The sequence below is a fragment of the Pipistrellus hanaki genome, assembly GCF_964339955.1.
Source record: "Pipistrellus hanaki genome assembly, chromosome: 11".
Lineage (NCBI taxonomy): Eukaryota > Metazoa > Chordata > Mammalia > Chiroptera > Vespertilionidae > Pipistrellus > Pipistrellus hanaki.
In genome coordinates this window covers 19529984-19545242 of record NC_140513.1, presented here as the reverse complement: position 1 = coordinate 19545242, position 15259 = coordinate 19529984, and the positions used below count along the sequence as shown (strand labels likewise).

Below are 15259 nucleotides of genomic sequence, written 5' to 3'. Positions count from 1 at the left end.
CTTTAAAATTATTTTTATTAAATTTATTGGGTGACATTTATTAATAGGATCATATAGGTTTCAAGTATACATTTCTATGATACATAATCTGTATATTGCATTCTTTTTCAGGGTTTCTTTGTATAGTCTAAGTCTTACATTTTCATATATAAATATTATAAGGCTGTCACTTGAAGTCACATGTTATTCAATTTAGGTAGTATATATTTTTTTAATAGTTTGCAAAATAAGGAGATAGTTTTATATTTTCTTTGTAAAAAAAAAGGGTCATTCCATTTTTCACTATTATATTTGTATCACCTTGCTGAATCAAGGCCTAATAAGAGTTTCAATTCACAGAAGCCTGTCCTTGAACCTTGAGTCTATTTCAGCAATAACTCCTGATGTTGGCAATATTTCTTGGATGAGTGATGACTCTACTGGGAGTAGAGCTTCTATTAAAACACTCGATTTGAAAAATACTTACTATAGTTCACATTCTCGGGAAATACTTTAAATCATGGCACTCTTCTCTTTTGTATATTGTTTTAAAAAATGCTGTTTTTCTGACAGTAGGCCATTGTTTTTATCTGAATTCTTCTGTTTTTTTTTTTTTTTTTTTTTTTATTCTCACCTGAGGCTATTTTTTCATTGATTTTTAGAGAGAGGGAATGGAGCGGGAGAGACAGAGAGAGAGGAACATCCACATGAGACATATTGATTGCTTGCTTCCTCAGACCAGGGCCAGGGATCAAGCTTGCAACCAAAGTACGTACTCTTGACCAAAATTGAACCCAGGACCCTTCAGTCCATAGCCAACACTATATGCACTGAGCAAAACTGGCTAGAGCTGAATTCTATTATCTTTTATTCACAGTCCATGAAGTCAATAATTTTGCTAGTACCTCTTATTGTACTAAAGAATAGTTTAATGTAAGGAATTTTTTCTTAGATAGTGCCCAATAAACTTGGAGGTGAACATTATATTAGGATTTTTTTTTCACTATTTTCTCCCCAGGTGAGCACATTCATATTCATGCCTTTACCCTCTACTTATATGGTAATGACTTCCGAATCTATATCTTGTACTTAAATGTTTCTGGGAAAACCTCTGTTACTGTCTGAAGTCTCTGCTCTGTTCTTTAGCATTCCAGTTGTGGCTGTTTGCTAGGCAAAGAACCTAAATAGATTTTTTTTCTTTACAAAGAAGAGATACAAATGGCCGACAGGTACATGAAAAGATGCTTAACACCATATCAGGGAAATGCAGATTAAAACCACAATGAGATATCATCCCACACCTGTTAAAATGGCTATTATAAAAAAGACAAGAAATAACAAGTCTTGGTGAGGATATGGAGAAAAGGGAATCTCGTACCCTGTTGGTCGGAATGTAAATTGGTATAGCAACTATGGATAACAGTGTGGAAGTTCTCAGAAAATTAAAAATAGAACTACCAGATGAGTTAACATTTTACTTCTGGTATTTATCAGGAGAAAACGAAAATGCTAAGACAAAAATGATATATGCCAGGAGGTCAGGGTTCGATTTCCGGTCAGGGCACATGCCCAGGTTTCAGGCTAGATCCCAGTAGTGAGTAGAGGGTGGGCAGGAGACAGCCGATCAATGATTTTCTCTCATCATTGATGTTTCTGTTTCTCTTTCGGTCTCCCTTCTCTGAAATTAATAAAAATATATTTTAATCACAACAACAAAAATAGTATATGCCAACCCCAAGTTCATTGCAGTATTGTTTACTGTAGCCAAGATTTGATAACAACCTAAGTGGCCATCAAAAGATGAATGAAGCCGAAACCGGTTTGGCTCAGTGGATGGGACATCGGCCTGTGGACTGAAGGGTCCCAGGTTCGATTCTGGTCAAGGGCATGTACATTGGTTGCGGACACATCCCTGGTAGGGGGTGTACAGGAGGCAGCTGGTCGATGTTTCTCTCTCATTGATGTTTCTAGCTCTCTGTCCCTCTCCCTTCCTCTCTGAAAAATCAATAAAATATATTTTAAAAAAAGATGAATGAAGACTATATGATGAATATGTATACAATGAAATATTCAACCATAAAAAGGAGTGAAATATTGCCATTTGTGCCAACATGCATGGACCTTGAGGACATTATGCTATGTCAGTGGTTGGCTAACTGCGGCTCGCGAGCGGTGGCTCTTGAGCCACAGTTTGCCGCTCTGTTGACTAATGAGTTTGCTGACCACTATGTTAGGTGAAATAAGACAAAGACAAATACAGTTTAGTCTCATTTACATATAGAATCCAAAAATTAAGAAAACACACCGTATTCATAGATAGAGAGAAGAGAGATTAATGGTTGCCGTAGGCAGGGTGTGGTGATGGGCCAAATAGGTGAAGGGAGTAAAAAGTTACAAATTTTAAGTTCTAAAGTAAGTTATCGGGCATGGTGACTATAGTTAATAAAACTATACTGCATATTTGAAAGTTGCTAAGAGAGGAGATCTTAAAAATTCTCATCACAAGAAATAATTTTTTTTTGTAACTGTGCATGATGATGGATGTTAACTAGACTAATTGTAATCATTTCCCAGTATGTACATATATGCAGTCATACGTTGTACACCTGAAACTAGCATGTTAAATGTTGATTACATCTCAATAAAAAAACACATTTTGAAATTATTCTTTTTTTTTTATTATTACTTATCCCTTTTACTTTGAGGACAAACATTTGTATTTAAATTCAAACTTGAACTTTTTTTCCAGATAATCATGATGACTACAGCGACCCCTATTCTGCCTTTTGCTCCTTTTGAGGCTACCATAAGTCGGATATTGTTTGGCTGGCAGCAGCAGTTCTTACCATGTGAAAAGAAAAGTGAAATAAGCACATCGACCTCAAAGTCTACAGCTGTTATTTCAGATAAAGTTAAAAAGAAGGGCAATAAGAAGACTGACTAAATTTACTCGATGAATTTTAGAAGGCAAAAAAAATTTCTTATCTACCTAGCAGACTGTGATAAGTATTTCTATTGTAAATGATGTGAAATAAAGATTACACATAAGGAATGGAGGTGACAAAAAGAAAGAACTTCTTTCTATTTCAGGGAGAACATCCCTTTCTGGATTGTAATTCTCCAGTGTTGTGAGTGTATCATGTGAAATTGTTCTTCTAAGTTATAAAATATTGTGGATATTTTATAGCTTTATATTGATAAAAGCAGGCTATATTTTTTTTAGTGTTAGAGAAAGTGAACCTATTATCATTGCAAAATTACAAAAATTAAATTCTTTTTGTTTTCTTTAGATATTGATATTTTAAAATTTATTTGAGCTTTAGTTTAGCAAAATTAAACTTCTACTTCACATTACCATTATAATTTCTAGATATGGAAAACAATTCCTGTTTAATTTTGAACATGGGGAAAAGCAAACTTTACCTAAATCACTTTACATTGCAAAGAAAGTAAATTACTAGTTTATATCTCAAATATAAATATTGTATATTTTGCCCCATTAAATGGAAATATCTGAAATTTTATTAGTTTTTTTCTAGTAGTTTTTTTCAGTGAGAACAGAGTATTAGCATGAGTCTCAAAGTCTTTTTCATGCCCTTGTTTATACTGTTTCTTTTGTCTCAAAAAAATCAGGGGTATAATTTTAAATAAATTACTAGGTCTATGTTTTGCTTTGTAAGTTTCATTTGAGAAGCTACTATTTTTTTCTCTCTCCTTAAAACTCCTTTGTTTTTAACTGTAGAAGAAATTATTTTCAGCATTTCACATGTTCTTTCTGATCTTAGTTGGTTTGAATATACTGATGGTAGTATCATCTTAATGATTCAACAAAAAGTATTATTTTAGTTAAAAATTTTTCCCTTTATGTGTCTTTTTTAAGGGGAACTTTTCAGTTTTCTAGTTGAAATGTCTCTGACAATGTGTTTGTGTTGTATTTTAATCTGTATGTACATATATTATTAATTTTATTTTAAATTAAAAATAATTACCTTTATGTGAAAATGCTCAGCTTTTATGAGAATTATCCTCATGCCTTTGGCAGTAACCAGCTAACCAAGAAACAGAAACTAAAATCTCATATGGTAGTTCACTTGAGTGAAAACTGATGACATTGTATCTGGTTTCTTTTATATTTTCTTGCTTTATTTTATAGTTTAAAAGTCCAGTTATGATTTTAAAATTCTGCGACTGACATTTCTTCTATCCAGACTATAAACCTGCCTACCTGCAAAAAATTAGTATGTATCCAGCATTTTTGGATGGCGAAGTACTCAAATCACATTCAAATTAAAAGTTTAAAAATATTTTTAACAAATACAATACACCAGCAGGGACTATACTTTTACTTGCTAAAAAACTTTTTTGGGGGATGGGGTAGGACCTTTGATAGCTTTTGTATACTAAGAAATTTATTTTTAATATTGTGACAAAAGGCATTAAAATATGAGTTCTTTGTTACGTTTGATACTCTTGTACTTTTCAAAATTAACATGTTACTAATTGTTGACTTAGTTTTGAAGTTTGGGTTTGACTGTGGTTGAAATGGCAGTAATCTTGTTTTACACTTGTGTTAAAGACAAAGCTATTAAAATAAGTTATTTGACACCAATGAAGTATTACATTATTTTATGATTAAGAAAATAGTTTTCTTGAGTTACCCATTCAAAACTCATTAGGTGTATTGACTGATAGAGTATGTACTATTGGGTCGGCAGCTAAGTAATTGCGGGTTTCACACATATATGGCTTCAGTTGAATTTTTAGTTTGCAGACGTAGTACAAATGTAAAACACATTTTGTTATTTGATAGTTGGCTATTCAGCTGTTAATCAGTAAAAAAAGTTTTTTGATCTGTTTTGTAGTTTTCGTTTGGCGTTAGTTGAAAAATGGAAAATCAAAAGGAACATTTTCGTCATATTTTGCTTTTTTATTTCCGCAAAGGGAAAACGCATCGCAAGCTCATAAAAAGTTATGTGCTGTTTATGGTGACGAAGCCTTAAAAGAACGGCAGTGTCAAAATTGGTTTGCCAAATTTCGTTCTGGTGATTTTTCACTCAAAGATGAAAAACGCTCTGGTCGTCCAGTTGAAATTGATGATGCCCTAATCAAAGCAATAATCAATTCAGACTGTCACAGTACAACACGTGAGATTGCAGAGAAGATTCATGTATCACATACATGCATTGAAAATCACTTAAAACAACTTGGCTATGTTCAAAAACTCGATACATGGGTTCCTCACGAACTGAAAGAATCACAGTTAACGCAACGCATTAGCAGCTGCGATTTGCTAAAGAAACGTAATGAAAATGACCCATTTTTAAAACGACTGATAACTGGCGATGAAAAATGGGTTGTTTACAACAATATCAAGCGGAAAATATCGTGGAGCAGGCCAGGTGAACCAACTCAAACAACATCAAAAGCTGATATTCATCAAAAGAAGGTTTTGTTATCAGTTTGGTGGGATTACAAAGAAATTGTCTACTTTGAACTCTTACCACCCAACCGAACGATCAATTCTGATGTCTACATTGAACAACTAATGAAATTAAACAATGCAGTTGAAGAAAAGTGGCCCGAATTGACAAATCGAAAAGGTGTTGTATTCCATCATGACAATGCAAGGCCACACACATCTTTGGTCACTCGGCAAAAATTAATGGAGCTTGGTTGGGATGTTTTGCCACATCCACCATATAGTCCTGACCTTGCACCATCTGATTACTTTTTGTTTCGATCTTTACAAAACTCCTTGAATGGTAAAAATTTCAATAATGATGATGATGTCAAATCGTACCTGATTCAGTTTTTTGCTAATAAAAACCAGAAGTTTTTTGAACGTGGGATTATGATGCTGCCTGAAAGATGGCAAAAGGTCATTGATCAAAATGGGCAATACATTACAGAATAAAGTTATTTAGTTCCATGAAAAAATTGTCTTTGATTTTCTTTAAAAAATCCGCAATTACTTAGTTGCCGACCCAATAAATAATTACTGTCCAAATGGGACATTGGTACAGACTTTTAAAATCTATGCAAGCTTCCTAAAACCTTCAGTTCAAGGATCTTAGGAGAAAGATGTTCTGGAGAACATAGCTTAAGCCTGAATCTACCCTTGCTGCCAGAGACTTGAGATTTGCAAAGCATATTGTTAGACTCCTTACCCAACTTGTAGCATAAATGAGACCTTTTGACCAGCTTAACAGCCTATTATTGGTAGTCCTGAGAAAGTTAAGTCCTGGTAGATCTCCTTACCTAAAAGGAGATAAGAAGCTACAAGAACATTGGCTGGCTTAACTCAGTGATCTCACATTCTAATAAAATGTGGCCGAATTAATACCAATTCTGACTTTAAATTAGTCACTCTTCCTTGCTGAGGGTAAAGGCTGGAGGAGCCAAATATGTGGAACTGGTATATTTTTTGTTTACTCCTTTAAGGCCTAACACCATTTCATTAAAATTACTTCAAATCACAAATTGATTACAATTGAGTTTTACACTTGTGCTACATTTGTTTGATAAGACTCCAAGAGAGTAGTGGGGGGAGGTTGTCAAACATTTTAATTTTGTCTGTTTTCAATGAGTAATTGGGATTCTTATGTTTTGATTTGCATTTTCCTGATGATTAATGATGTAGAGTACTTTTTTGTGTATGCACATTGACCATTTGTTTTTCTCCCTCTATAAAGTGTCTCTACAGATCTTTTGCCCATATTTTATTGGATTTGTCTTTTTATTATTAAGTTGTAGGAGTTCTTTATTTATCTTTGGTATTTATCCTTTGTAAAACAGGTATTTTCTTTCTGGGCTGTAACTTACCTATTCACTTTTATAATGATGCCTTTTAATGATCATGGATTTTTAATTTTGAAGCAATCTAATTTCCCAGTATTTTATTCATAGTTATTCCCTGTCTTAAGAAACTTTTGCCTACCTCCAAGTCATGACATTGTTTGCCCATCTGAGGAATCTGCAACAAGGGAGAAACACTTAAAAGAGAAACCCTATACTGTTATGTAAATTAATAATTTTGCCACTCAGCAAGTCACTTAGCTCTAATTTTTGATTCTGCTTTTTGAAAATAATTGTACACCTTATATATTGATAATTTTTCCTGAGTTTGTGCTACATATTATCCATTAAAGGAATTTAGGACTTTTCTATATGTGTCTATTTAAGGACTTTTTGTAGTCAGGCTTGACTTTAGTTTGTAACAACTCTGATATTTCATTTAAGAGATGGTGAATAAGAATGTGGTAACAGAAAATATTTTAAAAAATGAAGTAAGTTCTCTAAGCTCAGAGTTGGTATGGAACTGGTTGGAAAAGTAGTGTTCCAAATATATATCCCATTAGTGCATATATGTGGTGAGCAGTGGTCTGACAGGAAAATCAGTAGACCTTCCTTAGATTAATTTACTTGCAGGCTGTCTGGTAATTCATGACACTTAATAAAGAGAATTAAGATTTCTTTGGGATCAAGAAAAATTATGCAATTTATATGTTGGGATTATTATCAGCAAACAATGGTTTAGTGAAGGGGAGAGAAAGAAAGGGACTTCTGTCAGACAAATTTATTTTTATTTCTGTAAAGTTGTATTTTTTAAAGAGAATCAAGTTGAGGATAGATATATGTATTTTTACAAATATTTTGTGTAATTCCGCAGTTTGACTTAAAAATTCAGCCTAATCTCAATAAAAATAGACTGTTGACTGAACCTTCCTTGAGAATAATATGAAGTAAAAGGAATCTGCTATAGGGGCTGATAAGCAGCATGATTGTATTGACATCTTAATGAGCTGTGAGAGGAAGTGCATAGCATCTTCATTAAATTTTCAAAGGATGGTAGGTGTTATGAAAGCCTGTGATGACAGGAAAGATGTAAAGGATTAAAAATATGCTTGGAAAAATGACTCAGCTTAAAAAAATGTAAGTATCCATCTGGGAAGAATTATATAAGGCTCAAGCCTAAGGAAATATGCATGCATTTTGTAGTAAACTTTGAATGACAAAAATTCATGGAACATTAGCAGGTTACAGTATTTTGAGCAGCCTGACATTTTGGAGTTAAGTGACTGAGGAAGAGAGAGTAATTCATGTTAGAGGACAAATAGCAGTCTTTGCCATGACTGCTGATCTGAAAGGACTGTTTTGAACATAATGTATGTTAAAATGACTACTGAGAAGAGTAGTCAATTTATGGGTGAAACCAGAGGTCTATACAGGTTGGAGCCCAAATAATGTGTGCCAGTCACTTCCCATGTGTAATACCTGAACCTCACAAGCCAATAAGACAGGAAGTTCAGAAGTCCATTCTCCTCCTGACACTGTTGCTGTGTTTTATTGTTGTTACGATGGTGTGATGATAGGATGGTATTATTACAGAGGAGCCCAGTCATTGTGTGTGGCCTTCTGACTGGTGTATTTAAATAATTCTATCATTTAAAATTTTTTTAATTTTTATTGTTTAAAGTATTACAAATAGTAATACATATGTCTTCCTTTTTTCCCCATTGACCTTCCCCTGGCCTTCCCTACCCATCGGCACATGCCCTCCCTGCCTTTCCCCCACGACCTAAAGGAAACAAACATCTAATAGAGGCAAGTAACCTCTATTAGAAACAGTAACATTTCTTCAAAACAGCACTTACCAGATTTACATCGAAAACTTTTTTAAAAAAATATATTTTATTGACTTTCCACAGAGAGGAGGAGAGAGGGATAGAGAGCTAGAAACATCAATGAGAGAGAAACATCTACCAGCTGCCTCTCCCACACCCCCTACCGGGGATGTGCCTGCAACCAATGTACATGCCCCTGACCGGAATCAAACCCGGGGCCCTTCAGTCCGCAGACCGACGCTCCACCACTGAGCCAAACTGGTCTCTGCATACATTGAAAACTTTTAATTGATGTATAGCATTCTGAAAATTGAGCAAAATTTGTTTGTCAATTGATCACAAAGAGAACATACCCACGTATTTATCCTGGAGTGTCTGGTTTATTTTCTGTGTATTATGTTCGTGAGGTTCATAGATGTTACTTAGTGTAGCTTGTAGTTCATTCATTTTCATTGCTAGTATTGTATAACTGCACCTTAATTTTTAAAAAAGGTTTTTATTGATTTTAGAAAGAGGAAAGGGAAGGGGAATATAGAGAGAAAAATATTGATCAGCTGCCTCCTGCATGCCTCCTACTGGGGATTGAGCCTGCGTGGGCCCTGACTGGGAATCAATCTGGTGACCTCTTGGTTCATGGGTCAGTCCACAACCACTGAGCCACAGTGGCTAGGTTACATCTCAGTTTGTGTATCTGATCCATTGGATTGATGGAAATTTTAGGTTGTTTTTCATTTTGGGCTATTACAAAATACTGCTGCTATAAGTTTTCTTTTGCATATCTTTGGTGCATATGTGTTGTTTTATTTGTTTTTGTTTTGTATATTCTTAGGAGTGAAAGTGACAATGTTGGGTCATGAGGGTGTGAACATACTCAGCTTTTGTAAATAGTTTCAAAAATTTTTCCAAAATAGTTGGCATCTATCCTGTCTGGTATTCTGAGTTTCTTGGATCTGCGGTTTGGTGTTTGACATTAATTTGGGGAAATTCTCAGTCATTATTATCTCATATGCTGTTCAGTTTTCTTTCTCTCTCTCTTTTTTTAATCTCCTGGTATTTCTATTACACGTATTTTATACTTTTTGTGGTTTTCCCACAGTCCTTGGATATTCTGTTTCTTTTCTCTTTTTCTTTTTTTTGTCTTTACTCTGTTTGCTTTTTGTATTTTTGGGATTCTGTTTATATATTCTCTAGGTTAGATTTTCTTTCCTTAGCCAATCTCATCTAAATAAACTCATCAAAGGCATTCTTCATTTCCATCACAGTGTTTTTGATCTCTGGCATTTCTTTTTGAATCTTGGGGTTTCCATTTTTCTGTTTATACTACTTGCCTATCTATTTTTGCTATTTTCTACTTTATCCATTACAGCCCTTAGCATAGGGATTATTGTTATTTAATTCCTGGCCTTATAATTGCAACATCCCTGCCATATCTGGTTCTGATGCGCCCTTCAAAATTTTTTTTTTTTAATATTCTTTTATTGATTTTAGAGGAAAGGGGAGAGGGAGAGAAATGGAAACATAATGATGAGAGAGAATCATTGATTGGCTGCCTCCTGCACACACCCCCCTCCCCCTACTGGGGATAGAGCCTGTAACCAGGAATCAAACCAGTGATCTCTTGGTTGACACTCGACCACTGAGCAACACCAGCCAGGCCAAATTGTGTTTTTTGACTTTTGGTATTCCTACTAGTTTTTTCTTGATGCCCTGACATAATAGGCTGTATAAAATGTGGATAGAGTTTCAGTTTTGCACCCTCTCCTCCGCAGAGTGACACTGACGTTACAGACTCACACTGTCCTCACTGAGGGATGCCAGTCAAGCCATCTCTGGGAGAGCAGACGGGGAGAGACAGGCACAGGGCAGTGAACGTGCTCACTCACCTCCTTGCCCTAAACCTAGCTTTTTCCCATCCCTGAGCCCAGAGTGCTGTGCTTATTTTAATGGGATGGACAGATAAGATGCCGGGATCTCAGCCACGCATGGTGGAAAAACCCAGCAAGTGAGGACTGAGTACAGGGCCAGGGACCTCATCAATAGAAAGGGGGTCCTTGTGGAGGAATCTCTAGAGGGCATTCGTAGATTGGGACTTAATCTGTTTATATCAGTTGGATAGTCCAACTGCAGTTTGTATAATGACTCAAATACATTCAAGTTCATTTTCACTTATGTGAACAGCCCAAGACATTTCCAGTTGGTGGGGACTGGGCACAGGCATTCACTCAGGGACCCAGGCTGATAGGCTCTGTCATCTTCAGTGAATGGCTCTCAGTGACGCCCTGGAAATCAACACCCAGTCGCGGGAAGGGGAAAGAGGCACACGGGAGTTTTCCTGGGCTAGACCTGGGAGCCCACTTCTCACTTTCGGTAAAACGGAATCATATGACCACACGGAACTGCAAGAGAGACTGGGCTAGAAGCCCAAGAAACAGAGGAAATGAATTTAGTGAGGACTGGCCGTGTCAGGCGCATCTGCATCTGAGGGCCAGTGGTGTGGTGTCTGGTGCAGGGCAGCAGGGGCTAAAGCCAAGATTTTACTGAGGCAGCATTCGGCTTGAACGGTCCTGCCCCGTAGGGAGTGAGGCATTAGCCAGCTGCGATGTGGAGAGGGTGTTGGTGGTGAGAGTTATGAATGCCAGGCCCCAGGCCCTGGGCTCCTAAGAAATAAGTAGCTTAGGATTCTGGGACACAGGTCCAGAGTCCAGTGGTGAGACAGGAGGCTAGTTAATATGGGCAGAGAGGTGGAGAAGGTCACATGTCAGGGCTTGCCTTGGGGATTTTCTGCCTGTGACAGCAAGACTTAATTCCAGATTCCCCTGTTGGGGGGCCTGGGATTCTGTGGGCCAGGCTTGGCTCTGTGGTAGTTTGGGGGCGGTCCCCCTGAAATTTTCTTGAGCACTTCTTTTAGGTGAGCACCCTTGTTTCTAGAAGGGTACTCCCCTATGCCTATCAAAGAGCTTACTCTGCTCAGAGAGGGGTATCTTGGTACCCGTGGCTTTCTCAAGCAGCCCCACTCACAATTCCCAGCTTGTAGGATTGTGCATTAAAATAACGCCACCTTCATCGTCCCGTGCGTCAAGAGGTCACCAGTTTGAGTTTTGGTCAGGGCACACGCCCAGGTTGCAGGCTTGATCCCCACTACGGGGTGTGCAAGAGGCAGCCAATCAATGCTTCTTTTTCATCTGTTTCTCCCTCTCTTCCTTCCTCTTTCTAAAATAAGTAAAAACATTAAAAAAAAAATAATGCTACCTTGTTTTCAGGCTCCAACTGGTTTTGGGATGACAGAAACACACTGTTGTTTCTGAACTTTTCATCTCCCTCCTCCCCTCTTCTGTCCACAGTGCCCCAGAGTGACTTTGCCAAAGTCACCGATAGCTACAGCAGTTGTTCTGCTTAAAAAAAAATCTTCAAATGTACCGACAAATTCCTTACTGTAAAATAACGCTAGGACACAGGTCACAAATTTCTGATGTCCTCTGATCTCACAGCCTCCACATGTAACCGAGGGGCTCAATAACTACTAGGTTCTGACTAACCTATACGTTCTATAGAGAGTTGGATAATGAATTGCTTGTTTTGTCTGCTTTCCTCTTTGGAGGTGGCCAAAAAACATCTTAACAATTGTTCAGGGCTTTCTGAAAATTGTCTTCTAAGGACGATACTGCATGTACTGTCTGGAGATGCCGTTGGAACAGATGTTGTGAGAGGCTCCTACACTCTGATATGCTGAGGATGCCCGTGTATCCCCCAGGCATTAGCGCAGAGAGTCCTCAAACACATTCACAGCACTACGGGGCCTTGCCTTCCACTTGACCCTTCTGTTCTCTTGATTGTGCAATGCACAAGGGTTATTAAGACGCTGAGCGATGATTATTACACTGCATTGTGGTTGCCAGCGATGTGCTGGCAGGTTTTTTTGAAAACAGATTCAGGAAACCACTGTAGGTTAATGGCATGATAAGTTGTGGAAGACTCCTGGAGTAAGCTAGCCAGCCTATTTCATAGAACAAAATATGGGATGGTAAAGGAAGCAGTATATTACAGCGTTCGAACATAGACTCTGTCGTAAATCTGCCATTTAACAGCAGCTCCACCAGGAGTTAATTTTCACCCTTTCAGTGCCTCATCTGAGATGGGGGTTATAATGCTATTCTCTTCCATAGGGTTATTAATAGAACTCAAGGAGCAGCTTATGGATCATGCTTAGCAAAATGCCTGGCATACAGTAGGTCCTCAAAAAATGTCACCTATTTTTATGGGCTAAGGTGTTTTTTTTTTCAGTTTTTTGTTTTTTTTAAAAACAACTCATTTGAATAAGAAAAAGTGGGAGATTGGCCATCAAATCCAAGCACTTATTCTTAACTAGAGGCCTGATGTATGAAATTCCTGCAAGGGGCTTGGCCCCCTGCTGCCCCTGCCTCAGCCCCTGCCCTCTAGGGCAGCCGCCTCGGCCCTCACCTTGGCCCTCGCAGCCCCAGCTTCGTCTGGAAGGACATCTGGTCTAAGCATATTATGCTTTTATTATTATAGGTGGTTAGAAATAATCCTTGAAATTATGCTGGTAAATGGGAATATTTGTGGTCATCTTCACTTGTATTAGCCCTTTAGTTACCACCCAGAGGAACTCTCAGATCAGGGGGAGAGGGAGGAGCGCAGCCCAAGCACAAGTTTAGAGCCAAGATTTCCATAGTGTGGGCTCCAGGTCAGCCGCATCAGCGTCCCAGGGCACTGGCTAGAAATACACACTTTGGGGCTGGGTATCCCAGACCTCCTAGCTCTGAAACTCTGGGGGTGGGAGGCAGCAATCTGTATTTAACAAGCCCTTTAGGTGATTCTTAAGCTCAGATTTGAAGGCCACTGACAAAGAGTCCCCAGAGATGAATGCGTTGATAAAATGCAGCCTCCTGTCACTTCAGAGAACCTTTGGGAGTTCGTGAGCCCAGACCCACCCTTCCACCTGCCTTCTGCAACCCCCACCTGCGCCCTTCATGTCCCTCCTCTGCCTCCTGCGGCATCCTGCTTAATGGTGTCACCATCCACCCAGTTGCCCACTCTTCCAGGTTCTCCTACTGTTTCTCTGTTCATCCCAGATGCTGAGAACCTGTGGATTTCCCTTCCGGGTGCTGTTGTCTCTGCTGCTCTCTCCTGCCTCGCCCTGGGTTTTGGATGACAGTAAGGGCCACACTGTTGTTTCTGACCCTTCCCCTTTCTCCCCACACTGCCGCAGAGTGGCTTTGCCAAAACACGGCTAGGTGAGCTGTTCCACTGCTGAAAAATCTCCAAACGCACGGACAAATTCCTCACCGCGAACTCCAGGCTCCTCGCCACCCAAGCAGGGACTTCCCTTCTCCCTAGCGCTCCTCTCCCACCAGGCACCCCCGCCATCTCTCCCCCTTTGATTCTTTTCACTCAGAGCTCTTGCTTGCCCCCTTGTCTGCCTTTGCATCTCTCTTTTTATTATTTTTATTTTTAATATATTTTTATTGATTTTTTACAGAGAGGAAGGGAGAGAGAGAGAGAGAGAGCTAGAAACGTCGATGAGAGAGAAACATCGACCAGCTGCCTCTTGCACACCCCCTACCGGGGATGTGCCGGCAACCAAGTACATGCCTTTGACCGGAATTGAACCCGGGACCCTTCAGTCCGCAGACCGACGCTCTACCACTGAGCCGGTTTCGGCTGCCTTTGCATCTCTTCCCTTCCCTGCATCTTCTTCTTCATCATCTGCTAGTTGAGGTTCCCGTTTACAGGTCAGCTCCAACATCCCCGACCCCGGGTATCTTCCGTGGCTTTTCCAAGGAGATTGAGAGTCTTTCTTTGTGGTTCTCCAGCCATGTGCCACTTTTATGGCGTTTACTACTTTCTATCAATGGATTTCAAACAAGACCGCCAGCTTCTTAAGGGCCCCCCCCAAAAATGTATCGCCCCATTCATGTTCATTCTCCCCAGCCACCTCCCGGTGCTCAGCACAGTGTGTGGCACTGATGAAGTGGCTGCTTAAATGTTTGCTCAAGAAATGAAGGAATGAGAGTCAGTGTCTTGTTGCAAGAAGGTTTCCTTTTAAGGAACGAAACCTCAGCTGCCCTGGCATGGAATACCGCCTTCAATCGAGAGTATTTACGTTCCGGATGGCGGCAGCCATGGAAGAGAAATGCGGCTCTCGGGGGGAGCCAGGGGGAGCCGGGCAGGTGAAATGCAATTATCCCAGCTGGCCTCGAGCCAAGACTCCTCGGTGGGGCAGCCGGGCCAGGGCTGAACACAAACGGGTACGACCTTCATCTTGCATCGCTTCTGCAGGGCTGCTCCTGCAGCGGCCCGGAGCCCCCTAACAGCTTGTGGGGCCAGGGTCAGTCTCACTCGTGGGGAAGGGGCCGCGGAGCCGGGCGACCCAGCTCAGCTGAGCCTGCTGCTTGGTTCTCAGCCGCCTCTGATCTCTAAACACACAGCCTGCGGTGGGAACGGAAGCTGGCCGGTGAGCCTGCCCTCTTCTGCCGCAGGCTGCGTTCCTTCCAGCCCAAGTTAGCAACACTTTAGCCTTCGAGGACACCAGACCCCAGCCTGTAACAGTAGCTGCACCTCGAGTGTCTGGCAGTGTGTGTGTGTGTGTGTGTGTGTGTGTGTGTTTCTAAAAACAATAAACCTCCCTACTACCAGGT

General features: G+C 39.6%; 1 protein-coding gene and 1 long non-coding RNA gene across 6 annotated transcripts in view; one reads left to right on the top strand and one right to left on the bottom strand.

The window, feature by feature from the left end:
- The window catches only part of TMEM38B (transmembrane protein 38B), a 28644-nt gene extending 24207 nt beyond the window's left edge, over positions 1-4437 (top strand). For all 5 annotated transcript variants that reach the window (XM_084898297.1, XM_084898298.1, XM_084898299.1 and 2 more), the window contains one exon: positions 2729-4437. In XM_084898297.1, the coding sequence (XP_084754423.1) occupies positions 2729-2923 (195 nt within the window). In that variant the 3' untranslated portion in view covers positions 2924-4437. The remainder of the gene's footprint in view (positions 1-2728) is intronic.
- Positions 3287-7858, bottom strand: LOC311629836. The gene is made up of 2 exons (XR_014796268.1): positions 5964-7858; positions 3287-4679 (listed from the first exon to the last, which is right to left on the bottom strand). It is a non-coding gene; the product is annotated as an uncharacterized lncRNA (long non-coding RNA).
- Positions 7859-15259: the final 7401 nt, after the last annotated feature.